General features: G+C 39.8%; 1 protein-coding gene across 3 annotated transcripts; it reads right to left on the reverse strand.

The window, feature by feature from the left end:
* Nucleotides 1–2,482: 2,482 nt before the first annotated feature.
* Nucleotides 2,483–16,100, reverse strand: TBPL1 (TATA-box binding protein like 1). Of its 3 annotated transcripts, none has more exons than XM_071740867.1 (7): nt 15,986–16,100; nt 8,684–8,870; nt 7,959–8,041; nt 7,018–7,081; nt 5,705–5,808; nt 5,507–5,601; nt 2,483–3,005 (listed from the first exon to the last, which is right to left on the reverse strand). In XM_071740867.1, exons 2-7 carry the CDS (start codon nt 8,816–8,818, stop codon nt 2,935–2,937), a joined length of 552 nt encoding a protein of 183 aa, XP_071596968.1. In that variant the 5' UTR covers nt 8,819–8,870; nt 15,986–16,100; the 3' UTR covers nt 2,483–2,934. The 3 variants fall into 3 exon arrangements, with proteins under 3 accessions (XP_071596968.1, XP_071596967.1, XP_071596966.1); XM_071740866.1 differs by lacking the exon at nt 15,986–16,100 and adding an exon at nt 15,515–15,646; XM_071740865.1 differs by lacking the exon at nt 15,986–16,100 and adding an exon at nt 15,284–15,423.
* Nucleotides 16,101–17,312: the final 1,212 nt, after the last annotated feature.

Below are 17,312 nucleotides of genomic sequence, written 5' to 3' on the forward strand. Positions count from 1 at the left end.
TCTAAGGCAGCTATTGTAGTTATAATGGCCAAATCCTCATTCATCAGTTTAGGACTATGCTTTGTTCCTGAAAAATCCATTACAATTTTGCTCATTGTTCAAATACTTTAAATACTTTTTTTTTTTTTTTTTTTTTTTTTTAAATCACATAATAGTATATTAATGTTCCCTATGATTTGTCATTGCTCTGATTCTTTACAAAAGCCTCATTAGTGTCAGTGACAAGGTCCACATTATCATCTACATAAACTGGAAAGCTTACATACAGCAAGCATCCTTTTCCCAGCTCTTTATCATGAATGTTAAACTCTACTTTGAAATTTCATGGTTATGTCTTTCCTGCCTACAGGGAGCTTAAAAGGGCTTTTATAAATGTATCACTTCAGGCTTATGGCAAATTGCTGCTTCCTTCTTTTTGTTCCAAGGGGTTTGGTTGAGTATTTCTGTCCTGGTTTCAGCTGGGGCAGCTAATTTTCTTCTTAGTAGCTAGAATATCACTGTTTTGGATTTAGTGAGGGATTTGGTATGAGAAAAATGTTGATAATACACTGATGCTTTCAGTTGCTGTTAAGAAACCAAGGACTTTTCAGTTTCACATGGCTTTATTAGCGTGCAGGTGCACAAGAAGCTGGGAGGGAGTGCAGCCTCTTTACCTTTCCAGTTCTCTTCCCTATGCCATGGGGCATGGGGGAGTGTGAGAAAGTGGCTGCATGGTATTTAGCAGCCTCTGGATTAAAACCACAACACAACCATTTCCCATACGGTTACTTCCTTTCTGTATCTGTATGAAGACACAACCACCCCAACTTTGATACCATCCCTCAAAAACAGATTAGATATACTATGCTGCTCATTTCCTTCTCCAGGCTGTTTTTTCACTTTTCTTTCACAGCTGTGACTTCTGATGCAGCAAACAGCTCAGAATTCACCATCTTTAGCCCTCACTAGGATTGTATATTACCTGCAGCACACAGTAGTAGTATTGTATCACACTTCAGTGAGATAGGGAAAAAAAGACATTCATACATTTATACATATTTATTGTATCTTTTTAAAAGTAGCATTTGCAGTTACTTTTAAGCATTCACCTCTCTTCTGCTTCAAATGTGCACTTATTGAGTGAAACATTTACTGGCTTCCAAGTCCAAGACTAATACCAATAATAATAATACATGCCAGAATCAAGCTTCATTGCTTGGTCAATCATAGAATATCAGGTTGGAAGGGACCTCAAGGATCATCTGGTCCAACCTTTCTTGGCAAAAGCACAGTCTAGACAAGATGGCCCAGCACCCTGTCCACCTGAATACTGAAAGCATCCAAGGTTGGGGAATCCACCACTACCTGGGGAGTTCATTCCAGTGGCTCATTGTTGTGACTGTGAAAAATTTCCCTTTAGGTCCAATCAGGATCTCCCCAGGAATAACTTGTACCCATTACCCCTTGTCTTTTCCACGTGACCCCTCATAAAAAAGGAGCCTCCATCTTCTTTGTAGCTTCCTTTCAAGTACTGGAACATGGTTGTGAGGTCTCCCCTAAGCCTTCTTTTCCCAAGATTGAACAAACCATCTCTTTAAGCCTTTTCTTTTACAGTAGGCTTCCTAGTTCTTTAATCATCTTCTTCATGGCCCTTTTCTGGACCCTCTCCAGCCTGTCCACATCTCTTTTGCACAGCAGGGACCAAAACTGCACACAATATTCCAGGTGTGGCCTAACAAGGGCCAAGTAGAATGGGATGATGACTTCTTTACCTCTGCTGATGATGCCCTTGTTGATGCAACCCACCATCCTGCCAGCTTGCTTTGCTGCTGCAGCACACTGTTCACTCATTCTGAGCTTGGTGTCCACCAGGACCCCCAGGTCCCTTTCCACAGAGCCAAGTAGATCCCAGCCTGTGCTGCTCTCATGAGCTATGCTTTCCCAGGTGCAAGACCTTACATTTGTCCTAGCTCCTGTTATGAAAACAGCATACAATAAGAAGAGAGTGGAAAAGGTCTGTGTTAATCATTCAGCAATAGGCTGGGTCTGGATTGGTGTGACCATACCATCTTCTTTTGAAGCCAAGCATGATTTTCCTGAAAACTGAAGCTCACATAGTAATTTTTTCCCTTTTGCATCCAGTAGGTGGACAAGGCAGTTGTTTTTTCTACAGCAGTTTCTTTAGTTGATAAGATTTCCTTATCAGCTATAGGAAAGCACCTGCTGTAGGCCTTTGTATTTAGAAAATTCTTCACATAACAGCATGAAAATACTTGAAGTCTGGCATGTAGTTAGAACTGGAAACAAACCAAATTTCACCCTTGGATAAACATACGTAACTACTATAGATTTCAATCTAACCCACACACAAATTTTTACACATACTACAAATATAAACAGAAGGTATCATCAAAAGACTACTCTTACATTGTTTCAAATTAATTTGCAACTATACAATTTTAACTGTAATAGAAAAAGGGAAAGGAATATAACAGAACAGGTATGAAGAAAAATATTTTCCAAACTTTTATTTGTGCACATTCATCAGGTGAAAAAGATAACTTTTACAGCTTCTTTGGTGCCCAATATTCAGCATACAAAAATGTAAAAGACTATTCACAAATAAAACACAAGCTCAAACTAAAAAAAAAATGTTTTAATGGTAGTGCACATCGTGACAGCTTTGCTTATGAATACACAGAAATTACTGCAAAAATAAATAGAATGTCTTTTTAAAAGCAGCAATTTCATCTCTTGTAAACTTCTGTTTTTACAATACAGCACTGTTAAGAGTAAAATCCAAAAGAACTGGAGTTTATACTGTGGCCATGAGCAAGTAAAAGTGTCTTCATTTCTCTGCTATAGTTGGTCCAGTTTTTCTTTTAGTCCAATGTGCAGCAGTCTTTAAAGGTGCTTGGTTAGAGAACCTAACCATCAAGTGGTGAATTACAATATTTATTTTCTGCTTTCAAACACGAATGGGTAAATCTGTTCCACGGCACTGGCAACAGCTTTTACGTTTGGCCCTGAGACATTTGTTTAAAAAAAAAAAAAAAAAAGAGAAAGAGAGAAAAAAAAAAAGCAGTAGGAAGAGAAGTATCAGGGAATTCGCAATTAAAACAATAGTTCCTTTAAATAACCTTAATATTTTTAGCTACCACAATTTTCAACTGTAGACAAAAGTAATTTCTCACCCATGTCTCCCAACTTAAGAAGTTGTTACTCTACTCACTTTTACTTACAACAGAAGACTCTAGCCTGAAATCTGCAAGATGTTCCTACATTGGTCAATGGCTTGATTCCAGATAAATAATACCCCTACTTAACCTCATATCATCTTGGGTGCTTTTTGATTTACTGGCTTAAGCAATCAGCCCAGAAGGGAAGGCAGAGGCAGAGCAGCAGAGGTAACAGAAAACTTCTACTTCAGCTAAACTTTTAGGAATTTGTATTACTTGAAGCCTAACCACTTTCATATATTCTTTTAAAAACATACCAATAAAAGCTACTGCTAAATAACACTGGATTTAACGTAAGTATGTTTCAAGCAAGGTTATTTTACGTTTGAAACTCATAAAATTATTACTTTCTAGTCTGAATTTTGCAAATAGCTCCCCCACTGATCTCAGAACAAAACCTGCAAGCCAGGGAATATCTGTTGTCTCAGGATGAAGCATATAAAGGTTATCTAACATGACCTGTGAGTGCCTGGGGAAAGAAAAGGAAGGAAGAACTAGAGAAGCTTTCTAATGGTACTAGACCATTTCATGCAATGAATTATTAAGATTGCAAATAAGCAAGCAGTAACATGCCAGAAGAAATTAATCCTGGATAGAAGTTAAGTGATGCACATAAACAAAGCCAGCAATTTCTCACATGCTTTGATGAGTTCTCTAACCTCACTTCAGACTTTCAGCAAAGTTAGTTAAGCATTCAGCCAAAACAAGCCTGGTGAAAGATACCTGCCTTCTGGGCAGATACTGCACCTTCTTTAAATATGTCTGCTATTAGAGAAATGCAAGTTCTAGAAAAAGCCTTCAGAAAGTGAAAATATGAGCAGGCAAAGAATTCTTGTAAAAAAATTGCTATTCCCTGCAGGGTTAAAGAGATGTGAAAACTGGATCATCATTTCAAGGAGTGTAGCAGAAGAAAACCAAACCAAAATTCCAAACCAACTCCCCATTGCTCGTTTTGGAGGAGGAAAAATAAATGCCTCTTTATATTACATGAAACTTAATTTTATTTTTTCAGTTTGACTCTAAATCTTTTTATACTCATCCCATTAAAAAGAAACAAACAACACACCCTCCTATTTTTTAGAGCATTTCTAATGATGTATCTCAACTAAAATTGTGTCATGACAAGTATTAGTACTACAGAAATATGAATCATCAAGAAGAACCTAATCTGAATGCACTTGAGAAGGAGTACAGTAAGACTGGAAAGTAATCAAAATCACTTCACTAACAAGAAGCATAAGATCTCGGACATTTTCTTTCCCCTAGAAGAAAGGCCTCGGCAAAACAGAAGCCTTCAAAAATAACGTGTCTGATGTATCTCACTTACTCTAACAAATAAACCTGAGGTATGCAAATATTTAATGTTTACCACTTTTGCCTTCATATTTGACAGGACAATTCAGGAAATATGAAAGTGACTTTGTCCTGTATGTGGAGTAATAAGAATCTTATAGAAAGGCTAAATCTCATTAGGAGGCTGACAAGACATGCTGAGAGCCTTTTATTACTGCAGTGATACTCAAGCTTCTCACATATTTTAATTTTAGTTTCTAGTTTTGGTTAGATCAGTTGCTCTGCTCCAAACCCATATTGCCATCTTAAAATACTTTTTAAGCCCTGTTATCTTCACATTACCAAATCTGATGGAGTTTGTCTTCTTTAAAAAACACCTGATATCTTGTAAAAAACATTCCCTATAAAGCCTAGGTATTTGTTATGGAATTAAGGTGTGACAATAAAAATCACTACCCAACTCCTAAACCAGATGCTGAGGAGTAACAGCCACTAGACAGAATTCCCACTAAAGCTGTAAAGTTGTTTGGCTCTGTACCATTTGAATAGGTATCCTCTAAAAAAAAAAATTACTTTTTTTATATCTGGAAACCTGTGGTGGACACCTTACGAGCACACATAACAAAGAATGGAAAATGAAAATTAGGACAAGAGAGGCTATGTACAGTGTAATTTATAGCACTATGAGGACAAAAAAAAAAAAAGAATAAAATGAAAATAATCAAATAAACAATAAGTACCTACATCTTCGAGTCCTATCTCACTTTTTATAAAAACAGACTATGCACATTCAGTCAAAGTCAAGGCTTACCAATAACAGCAATCTACAACTCTTCTGGCACTTTCACTCAAAACCAAACTAAGTGCTAGAACTGAGAAACAAAATCCCTTCAACATATCTTTGACTGTTTTAAATATCTTCCTTTCCTAAAACTACTGACTCTAAAGTTAAATATTCCCAACAAGTTAAATATTTCTTTTTGACATCAAAATACCTGTAACTGTGATACTGCCTGTGGAAAAAATCTGTAAGGTAGCTCTGAGAGTTTTTATTCTGTAACACACGGCAGGATGAAGTTCTGGTTCATAACTAGAAAACAAAATAAAAGGTAAAAAAATATAAGATCTAGAACTGAAAAAAGAAAAGCTTAAGAAGTATATCAAGACTATAATTCTTTAAAATTGTACCATACCTCGCATGAGGTCTGTTATTCTTCGTGAATTCTGGCAATCTGATCTCAAAGGGCATGTTGCACACTGCTAAAACATTCACAACTTTAAAATCTGTGAAAATTACCTTTTCAAAAGAGAGGAAAAAGACATTAGAAATTCATTTGACAGTGAGGGCAGATGTATGGGTTGCAAAAGAAAAAAAAAAAAAAAAGAAAAAAAAAAAGAAGAAAAATATAAGAATACTAATCAGAATATTTTGATGAGATTTCAAAATGAAAACCTTGTGAATGTTTCTATTAGGCATATAAACAGCACTTAATGGACTCAGATTGCTTACTTTATCTTTCTATGGTACAGTAACTGTTGGACTAGATACTTCACAGTTGTGCTATATGGTTACAGTTCAGTTTAAGAATGAAACACAGAAACCACTCATAATGCTGTACTAAGCACCTCCAAATTGAAAAAAACCCTAAATAACTCACAAAATGTACAGACTGGGTCTGGGTCTAATGTATGCAGGTGGAACAGTGAGAGTGTCTAACTTCTGCTCAGATCTGATGCAGCATTACCAGGATAGCCTGTCATCACTTCCTTTGTATACTACTATCAAAGGCAGCCTCTTCTTGCCAAAGGACAGCCACTGTGTCTATTTGATTGTCTGCCTGTAAACTGAAACAGTGGGTAAACAGCAGAACTGAATACCAGGAAGTTTTAGAGTACTAAACCATGTCATTTTAAATTGCACATGTTGCTGGTTTTCAACCTTTACTATGAAACACTTCTGACTGGTAATGCTAACTCAAAATCAGGAGGGAAAAAAAAAAAAAAAAAAAAGGAGTTTTGTGTCCTAAGTGTTTCACTTGGCTTACTTCCTGACGTGCAACCTGACTGCACTTTTCCTCTCCTTAATTAAAAAAGGCTCAAACTTACCCTTAACAAACAAACACGTGCCTGCTATTCTGTCAGAAACAAGGGAAAACAATGTTCAAATGACAACTAAGTTTATACTCTTCAGCACTTCTTCTAAACAAATCTTTTAAGACACTGTAAATCCTACCCAAGAAACATCTGTGGGTGGTTCATTTATTAAACACATTTTGTTGCTCATTAGCCAGTGAAGCACTATTCTGAGCTGCCAAATGAAACTTACATCTACAAAATAAACTAGTTTCTCTTTAACCAGCATCTAGAAAATGTATGCCAACACAAAAGGGGCATTTGAGTGAAAACATGCTCACTGATAACTTGTTACGCTCCCTTGTTTTTTCCTTTCTAAAAATGGACTACCAGCACTGCTTGTATCATACAAGTCCTTTTCCATTAAAATTACCTGAAAACCTAGTTTCTGTAGACTACGAGCTAATCGTCTGGCACCAAATTTAGCTTCTTCTTCACTATAAAGGAGAAAGAAAGGAATCTGGCATTAACAGAAATAGGATAGATATTTGCACGCACACATACCACAACAGCTACTCAGACTACAAAATGAACTGCTATATCATGTACAGCATGAACTATGATCACATGGACAGCCTTAATTTTATCCTACTGTACATCCTACATTTTAACTGCCTAGACATTCAAATAGAGTCTCCTTTATGCCCTATTTAAAGAATATCTTGGCACTTATCAAACTAAAGCGGAGACATAGTTTGATCATACATGGCACTAAATCCTCTTTCTTAAAAGACAATGAATAGTCTGGAGTTAACAAGCTGAATAATCATCTTTCATTTTGAGAGATCATATACAGAAAGTATGCAAACTACTGTACCTTACTCTTACTCCACAATGCTGACATAGTTTAAAGGAATTCAGCTATTAAGAATTTAGCAAGTCTCAGATGTATCTGAACTGAGAGCCTGCTTTTGCTTCTTTCAAGTCTTTCAACACTGTATAACTTGATGTAATTCAGGTGGGTTTTAGAAAGAATAAGAGATATCCCTCAAAAAAAGTAATGCCATCCCAAGTTTCAAGATCTGGCTAAAGACATACAATTCTTAAAACGTTCCCAAATGAAATATTTTCTTCATGAAGTACTTTTCCCTGCTGCTCTCCCAGAAGACTGAAGTGATTTCAACCCAGTTTGAGGCAAACACTTCACATGGAAAATTTCCTTCCAGATATGTAGCTTGGCAAGGATCTGTGTGTGATCCAGTGTGAGGGAATACTGACGATGGTGAGTACTGACTCTTGCCACCTTAATTTACAACATTATAATTTGAAATGCACAAAAATTTACAGTGAGACGAAAAATCTTAATGAACTCACCTTGTAGCTCCTGTGCAAATAACTTTTCCTGAGGACCAAATTGTGGCCGTAATCCTAGGTTTTCTAAGCTTCATTAATACTTTCTAAAAATAAAAATGAAGAATTGGGAATTAGTGGTAGTTCAGTTTCTAAATGGAAACAAAAACAGCCAACTGTTAGTCAAATCAACTGTTACACTAATAACTGTTATACTTAAACTGTCCCTTCACCTCTTTCAGTAATTGGAGAAAAAAAAACCAAAAAAACAGCTCCTGAAAAGAGCAAAATAAGCATGGAATATCTCAGCCAGTGATTCAGAGTTCACAAAACAGATTAAATGAAGGTATTTTCCTCCAAATAAAAAGCTGAAACCCATGAACATAGTGCTTGGTTTTTTTTTTCCTTGTTCCAGTGACTCCTACGTTGCTAATTTCAGATCGGAATATATTTTCTTGATAAAACCATCAAATTTTAGGAGGCAAAATAAGCGCTGAGGCATAAGAGGTCTCATCACATACCTTCACACTCAATATTCACCTCCCTTATTGCATTCTTCTGAGACAATATTTACCCACTACCCTTACTGTATGTTTAATGTATTACAGACTACATGCTTATAAAGACAGAAATACAGAAATAAAACTGGGCTTTTTTTCTATCCACCATACACAGATATCAGTCATAAGAATGTTTAGCTTAAGGAACATTTGTAAAAACAGGTAACTGAGGTATGCTAAATTTCTTACCCCAACATCACGCTTGTATATCACATTTGCTCCCTCTAATGCAATCTTCCTCAAGTTTAAATGACATCTTGTTTTAAAAACACACACTACATTTGTGATTAAAATGTCCAGTGCAACATCACTGTCCGCATCCATTGGGGTGATTTACAACTCAATTTTCCCACCAGCTCACCATGAAGATCACATCCTAAGAAATGAAAATGATAAAATTAAACATACCAGTAGAAAATTGCCTATTAATGCTATTGTATACATCCATCCCTTAAGAGAGACAAGCAGCAGATATGGCTACACTGACTCCTCTAAGTTAACTGTGTGTGGGAAGGGGGAGTGTCTGCATCCTGTAGGCTTAAAAATGGAAGATTACTTTTTTGAAACCGCATTGCCAGACTTAACAGAAATACAGCTTGTATAGATACATACATATAAAATATCTTAAATTGCCAGCTAAATATGTTACAACTCCTACCAACTATATTAGGACACAGTAAAGATTACTGAAACTTTTTTCATGGCTTGAGTGGATAATCTTTCCTGAACTCTTTTGAGCATATCATTGGACACCTCAGGAAAATGTACTTCCCTGCCTGGTAAAGTTGATAATTCTGAACAGCTTGACATTTGTGCAGGAATGGATGAGCCTACTGAACAACTTCAAACTAACACAGGTCACACAAATTGCAGTCTGCAGACAGCCTGCTACCACAGCTTTCCCATCTTCATCCAGCACTCTCGGTCTCTCTCTCCCAACATAATAGCATAATGTGAACTATACAAAAGGTTCTGGTGGCAGCAACAGCTCGGGCTGAACTGCAGCAGCCTCTCACCCCCTTCTGCACCGCCCACAGGAACAGCACAGAATGAACGCATTGTATGTGCGGAGTAAGAGTGAGTGTTTCTGAGGAAAAGCCTGAGTAACTGTGAAGGCACAGCACGGCTGCCCAGTGCATGCACAACAAACCTAAGGAAGCCAGGAAGCATCCAGTCTGCCTGTGAACACTAAGAGTAACAGGAGGATTGTAAGAGGGGGAGTTGGGCTACCACTCAGCTCAGCTGGAGACTACCTGACATCTCTTTTGTAAGCATACCAAAGGCAAGACAGTGGGCATCTCAAACCTCTGGTGAAATATTAGGGGAAAGCAGAAGGGAACAGAGCAAGAATATTAAGCATACAGTGAAAAGGACATAGCAAAAGTTCTGTAGAGCATTAAGGAATTTTTCTTTGTAGAAGAATGTAAAAGTCTTAGTTTTACTCCAGGAGAAGTAGCTTAAGTAGAACATAGCCTGAATATAGCAGTATTATCTTCATCCCTTAATTTAAAAAATTGGTAGAGTTTAATACAAAATTAACTCAACAGAAGGCAAATAGCAAAATCAAAGAAAAATAGTCAGCTATATTATCTTTTATAATCTTTATATGATCATTGCCATGGAAGAAGCAGGAGACCATGCATCAAGAACAATATACATGACAGGTCGTAAAGCACCTGGATCACTTAAATGCTTTTGGTCTTATATTCTACATAAGAAATTCTCAAGATACAAAATTAGCATTATTATCAGTATTTTCATCTGACTACAACTTCCTAAACATCACACCAGTCTCTAATTAAGAACTCACTGAAGGTGCTTCTTTGACTCCCAACTCACTGACAACACAGCAGACACTACACTCCAAGGCAGATGTGCATAATGTATTGGGTCAGCTGCTGTGATGGTTACCACTTCTACAGTGCAGCTTATTCCTGCCTGACAGAATTACTTTGTAATTGCTGAATTGTCCAGTGTAAGAAAAGGCAAGATGGGTGTTAATACAGAAAAAAGACAAAGAATTGTGGTGTATCTTCATTAGGAGTAAAACCGACTTGCATAGATATTAATGGGAGAAAAATAAAACAATGTTACAGCTGTGTGTCCCCATTTCCATTAGCTGTATTCTGAAAGTTCAAGACAACAGATAGTTAGGGAGCAGCTTTTTAATTTAAAATATGATTTGAGCTGTAGCTAATAAAGAATATAATGTATTATAGAAGCAGTATCTGAAAGCAAAGAAATAGCAAGAGGAAAGTGAAAAAAACAAAGGCTATGTGTGGGGGTGAGAAAAAAGCAAAGAAGAAAGCAAACATTAACTAGTTAGCATTCCTTGATTCTTTGTTTTCCTTTAACAAAAAGTATATGAATCCTCAAGTTAAAAATTACTTATCCCATCTGGTTCTGAGGGACTACTACAGATTGGGTTACCAATTCATGGCATCAGACCCCAAGATAGCACACGTGCAGATTCTGAATGGCATGCAGGCAGGGCCAGTGCAGAGCAAGGAGTTGGAACCCATGGCATCTTCAGAGTGGCATTTGTTTTCCATCCTGGCTCCAACTCCTGGCTCTCGCTGAGTTCATTTACTGGAACCCAGGAGCGACTGCTGTGTAAGAAAACAAGACACCTGCAATCAGCAACTTTCTCCTGGCACCCTCAATCTCTACATTCTGAAAGAACACCGTGATTCTCAACAGCCTTGAAAGTCTGCTAACCTCTGAGGAAACCATAATACTGTGCAATAACATCCCCATAAAACTGTGATGGCTTGTCTCAAAACAGATCTGGGGAGGAAATACACATGCTCATTCAGAACAAAGCAAAAAGTGGTTAAAGAGATAAAAATTACAATTTAAAAGGAAAAGATAATCATTAAAGAGGAAGAAAAAAAGAACATTAATATGCCGTGGAGCTGTCAGGATGTTTTCATCAACTGTGGTGTATCTTCGTTAGAAGTACAACCTACTTGCATAGATATTAATGGGAGAAAAATAAAGCAATGTTACAGCAGTGTGTTCCCATTTTCATTAGCTGTATTCTGAAAGTTTAAGACAACAGATAGGTAGGGAGCAGCTTTTTAATTTGAAATATGATTTAAGTTGTAGCTAATAAAGAATATAATGTATTATAGAAGCGGTATCTGAATATAGTGTAAAAATACTGAACACTGCCTTTATTCTGCTTTAAAATACAGAAGCATTTAACTGTTAAACTTTTCACTCAAATATCAAATACCAATATTCAAATATTAATTACCAAGTTTTCCTAATCTGTATTGAGAGACCTCTTTAGTTGCTGCTGCTAAATACTACCCATGTTCTTTGAGAACCTGCATCTACATGTCAGTAATACAGCCAATGGGTGTAATAATACATCTATTCTCATTCAGTATGGTTGAACTGTTTCAAGGCATGGTTTAGAAATATTGGGTAAACCAAAATGTTTCTAGACCTGGATACTTCTATCCAAGGAGTGAGCAAGCATAACCTACTATAACCTCTGCCTTCAGCAGTCATTTTCATGTCTCACACTGTACTGACAGCAAAGAAAAAAACTAGAGAAAAGAAAGACATCCTGCCACCTTTCTTTGGGAAGTCTCAAAAAAATCTGTATTCATAGGAACTGTGTGAACAGAAGTAAGCTAACTAAACCTTTGTAAAAAATAACAATACAGGCAATATATATATATACACACACACACATATATATATGTAAAATAAAAAGGCATCACAACTAGGAAATGCAAAGAGGGAAAGGCTGAGAGAGAGGGAAAGGCTGAGAATAAAGAAAGATACATGTTTTTATATGTATTTTCAACAGTATGAATAGCTGGAACTTGCTGTAGTCCTAAGCAACATTCTGATGGTCCTCTTTCACAGAATTCTCTTGTCTTCTCTGCTATTGATACACATATTACTGGATCTCTGCTGCACATGATGTTATTTCCTGATCCATGATGTTATTTTCCAAAACCTGAATTTCTGCATTTCTATCTGCATAAAGGGGAAAATAATGCTCCCATGCTTTTACAAACACATCTTGAGATCAAGCAATAGCTTTACATATAAGCTTGTCACTATTCCATATTTATGCAGTTATACTTGCAGAACAGACAGACAGAGTAGAAAACATCTGGTTATTTACAGTTTTGAATTTGCAAATACCTAAATTGATTTTGTTGAGCACAGCTTAGGTTTCATTCATTAATTCTGCCCAAAGGTTCTTTCATCTAAACACTGGAATTTTGGCAGCTCAAATCTCACTTCTAAAATTGTGTTTTGCTAGTTAATGACAACTTAATAACAGGATAAAATTGAAAGTAAAACAATTGACTTGTCTATATGTGCAGCATTTCTTTTAATCTATGTACTTCATTCAGCTCTCCCTAATGTAAGAAACTAGCCAATTCTGATTTCAAGTTCTCTCACACCAGCATAACACAATATGCCCTGATAGGAAAGAAGGTGGGAAAAAAAAAAAAAAAAGAAGTGCTTAAATACATTTCTGCAGAAGTTTGTACTATTCTATCAATGAAAATTTTTAAAGTTTGTTCCTTCTTTTCAACATAGATCTCAGATATACATCTGGAGTATTACCATAAGGAAAAAAAAAAAAAAAAAAAAGGAGATGGGTAAAACATTATAATGAACATAAAAATAAAAACAACAAAACATAATTCAAGGGTATTTCACACTGTAAAGTAATGGATTCTACACTGAAACTAAAGAAATTTCCTAGATTAAAAAAAAACTTTAGAGGAAGGAATGAGCACTCAAGTTCTTAAGCAAAGCATTACCCATACATCCCCAGTTAGGACCATGTTCATACTAATTTAGATAATATGTAAACACACATGAAGACAAACACCCTGCACTGAAATCTTAAAATCTAAAAAAAGCCAGTGCTCTCTTAGTCTTCAAAAAGTTCCAAACCAACCACACCGTCATCATCACCAAAGAGAGAGGAAAGGCACTTGGGATGGGGCATATAAACAAAGTATTATTTTAAGCTTTTGGCTACCTTTGATCCCAGAAACTCAGAGCTATAAAGGTAGATGGGTGATATCTAACAATGGTTACATTAATGTCAGAACAGTTTAATAAACACCTTTTTCACCAGCAGTCCAAGTATAAGCAACTTCTACTGGTTATTTTTAACCTTGCTCCGAAGCAGCTCACCAACTGACCAGCTGAAGGGTTATCTGTCACAACTGAGCCTGTAGGCATTTTTCAAACTAATACTTGAAAACCATTTCTGAAGAAGTTAACAGGAGCCTCCATATGAAGTTTTCAAACAAGATCAGAGAAAGCACAATATAAAGCCCATCAGGAGTGAAAAAATTCGATCACATCCTTCCACTAAAGGTGCATTTTTTTAAGATTTGTGTTCAGCTCCTCAGGAAACAGGTCCACATGAAAAGGTAGAGGTGACAGACCTCTTAAATCTGCTTGAATTCTTAGATACTACACAGTCAGGAGGCAGGTGAATGACTTCCCAGTACCAAGAGCTGTTATCAAAATCCTGTGCACTGGCACTGCAGTCTAAGCAGCTTTTTTAGTTACAGCCACTGGACTAGTGGGGCATGCTTTTACTTTTGTTGTCTCCAGTGGCAACTTAAATAGTCCCTAAAGCAAAAAGGCCATCTTGAAGCTATTATTCTCATCTTTCAAGGTTTGCACTGTCATGACTATTTCCTACAGAAATAAATATGTTTTGAAGGAATAAGTTTCCAGCCATGAATAAAACCAGTGTCAGTGTAAGGATTTGTCCAATTAGATGCTAACAGAATTATGGCAATGGCTATAGCATAAGCAAGTAGGACACAAATGCCCAGTCACTCTGTCAGATCCCATGGACCTGGGGTCTTTCAACACAAACCCAGCTGGAGGAGTAAAGCCAAATATATCATAGAACGAGACCAGAAAGTGTATTTTAATATAATCTGTAACAGGTAATTTTCCTCAGATCTCTCATAAAAATGCCCACTAATATTCGAAGCAAGATTTGCATCCAATTTTGTGCCATCTTTCCCTCATAACAAACACTAATAGTCAAATGCCTCTTTCAGGTCTTCATATGTGAAAAGTCTGAACTGACCGGTTATGCGGCCGTTCCAACTTGGCAAAACATTTTAAGAAAAATAAAAATCCGCTCTGCTGTTCCAATATATTTTAACACAACAGGAAAACCTCTCATCCCCCTCCCAGTCCAACATCTACCGTTTGCACACTCAACCGAGGCCACAAAACCACTCCTCTTACTACCACAGCTGGGAACCTTACTCAGAATCCTTCACGTCCCCGCTACACAATATTCAGGTTAACAAATAATTATTTTCCTTTTTTTTTTTTTTTTTTTTTTCCTCTTCCCCCTCTCCCCCCTCCCGCTTTTCGCACCATCCGAAAACTTCCCCGGCCAGCCCAGCGGAGACAAAGCGGAGGCAGGAGGCGGCCCGGCCACGCCAGCCTCCACCGCTCGGCAGCGCTGGATTGTATCTGCACATCCATACCCGGAGCGGCGCCGGGGCTGCTACAAAGCCCCCGGGGGAACGGGCACGCTCTTTCAGGGGACCGGGCCGCGGGGCAGCCGGTGCCCTTTACGGAAGCCTCACCGGTTGCCGGGGAACGTTTCCCGTGAAGATGCTCTGCCCCCTTCCCCTCCCAGACTCGGAGCCCGCAGCCACGCATCGCCTGCCCCAGGGGGGAAGGGGCCGCGGCGAGAAGCGGGGAGAGGGAGAGGAACCCCCCGCCGCCTTCCTCCCTTTGCCCCCCCCTCCCGCTCCTCACCTCGGCAGGGAAGGGACGGGAGGGAGCGGGGACACAGCACGCGGGGTCGCAACGGCCACCCCGGTGCGCGCTGCCGGCGGAGCCGCTTCCCTCCGGGTAAGGGGCTGCAGGTCCCGCCGGGCCGGGCACACCGAGACGGAGGCGGCGACGAAAAGGAGGAGGAGGAAGAAAGGGAAGGAGAAAGAGGAGGAGGAGGAGACGCGCGGCCCGTCGGCGGGCGGCAGCCGTTACCGTGCGGGCGGTGTGTCGGTTGGCGGCGGGCGGGGCGGGGCGGCGCGCGGTGCCGGTTGCTAGGCGCCCCGCCGCTGGCGCCCGGCAGCGATGCGGGTCCTGGGCCGACTCCCCGCGACAATCAACATCCCCCGGCGCCCCGGGCATAGACGCGCGGCCGGCTAGAGCGGCCGCCGGAAGTCACGGCGGCGGGAGGGGAGGAAGGAAGGGGAGGAAGGGGAGGGGGCCGCGCTAGCACCGCACTTCCGCTTTCGTCTGCCGCCCCCTGGGCCGCAGCGGGGTGAGGGAGGCGGCGGCGGAGGCGCCCGGGGCGAGCGGGCGGGATCATGGGCCGCTGACCGGCGGGCGGCTCTGGGCCGCCCCGCTGTGGTCTACTCGGGCAGACACCGCCTTAGGAGTGGCGCAGCGAGGCGTTACCCTCGGCTGCGGCACGGCGGCTGTCGTGAAATGTCCCTGGGTGTTGTTTCGGACCTCTCTCGGGAGCAGCCCGCGGAGAACAGTACCGGGGAATCGCCTCCGGCTGTGCAGCGGCGGGGCCTGGCCGTGGGTCGGCGTGTAAGCCCTTGTCAGCGTCCGTGGGGCTGGTGTGCCCGTGGTACGCGGCCTTTGGCCAGGTGATAGAGGCTTGATCCGAACCACGGCAGCTGAGCGCCTTTGCCAGCAAACCGAGGTGTGCTCCGATTTGGAAGTCAGAGGTGTGAACCCTCATGGCCTTCAGAACTTAGCAGCTTCTTCGCTGGCTTGTCTGCTCTCTATATACATTCTGACCCAAACGAGTGGTCACCAGAGGTCTTGGTACAACCCGGCTGTCATTAGGGTTGGGAGCATCAACGTGCTGCCACCCCTGCTGCTGCACCCACAAGGATTGCACTGCAGCAGGAGTCTGGCTTCTGCATCTTGTCTTACAAATGCTTCAAAGATTTGTTTTAAATTTAAAGCAATGTCTTTTGGTACTGAAGGGATAATCCATAGCAGTAAACTGGTACCTTCGTGTGTGAGCAGGCTACTGATGCCAAGTGAAACAAAGATAAAAAAGCAGGTGGCTGAGAAACCTCAACTGTTCTCAAGTCTTCTGAGGGCTGTGGGGCCCTCAGCATTTGGGGTTTTAATGTTAAAATGACAACAGTGACAATGCTGCTTTGTACTCTTGAAATACGCAGCTTGTTTAATCATCGCTAAGTGGGTACACGGTGCACACTGAGGAGAGGCAGATGGGAGCAGGAGAAGACTGGGGATCATAGAATCATAGAATACTCAGGTTTATAAGGGACCTTAAAAGATCATCAAGATCCGTATCCCCTGCTGAGATAATACTGGTTCTCTCTATTCAAGACAGTTCTACAAATCTGGCACTGTCCCTCCTTTGCAGACTGTGATGAGCTGCCTTTCAGCATACTTACCTTTTCTCTTTCTCAAAACAACATTTTATTATTGTGCTTCCCTTGGGAACCCTGAAGCAAATGAACGTGGCAAATTAAGGACCGAGCACCCAGACTGAGGAATGAAGTGAAATTGTCAGGTCGATTTTAGTTTTACAGAGATGCATTGGTCTTTATACAAAAAGCATATATATGCATATTTGTGTGTGTAGTGCAAAGTATTCACTGGAATGACAATTTTTTGAAGTAGAGGTTCTGTAATTATCTGCTTTCCACATCTGAACTGATAGCAGAAGGCCTTTAATTAGAGGAGAGGAGTCTTTAGAATTGGGTTGTTTTCCTCTGCTAGATTCAGTTTAATGCTTGAAATAAATTACTAGGCTCACTTGTCAAGAAAAATTACTTCGGATTTTCACTTC

Source organism: Heliangelus exortis, chromosome 3 (assembly GCF_036169615.1).
Source record: "Heliangelus exortis chromosome 3, bHelExo1.hap1, whole genome shotgun sequence".
NCBI lineage: Eukaryota > Metazoa > Chordata > Aves > Apodiformes > Trochilidae > Heliangelus > Heliangelus exortis.

What these genes read in the sequence shown, in the direction of transcription:
- TBPL1 (XM_071740867.1), bottom strand. Translation starts at nt 8,818, where the DNA reads ATGGATGCGGACAGTGATGTTGCACTGGACATTTTAATCACAAATGTA. An exon ending in TATACAAGCGTGATGTTGGG is followed by an intron (nt 8,042 to 8,683) that starts GTAAGAAATTTA and finishes TTTTATTTTTAG; the next exon opens with AAAGTATTAATGAAGCTTAG. An exon ending in TACAGAAACTAGGTTTTCAG is followed by an intron (nt 5,809 to 7,017) that starts GTAATTTTAATG and finishes TCTTTTGAAAAG; the next exon opens with GTAATTTTCACAGATTTTAA.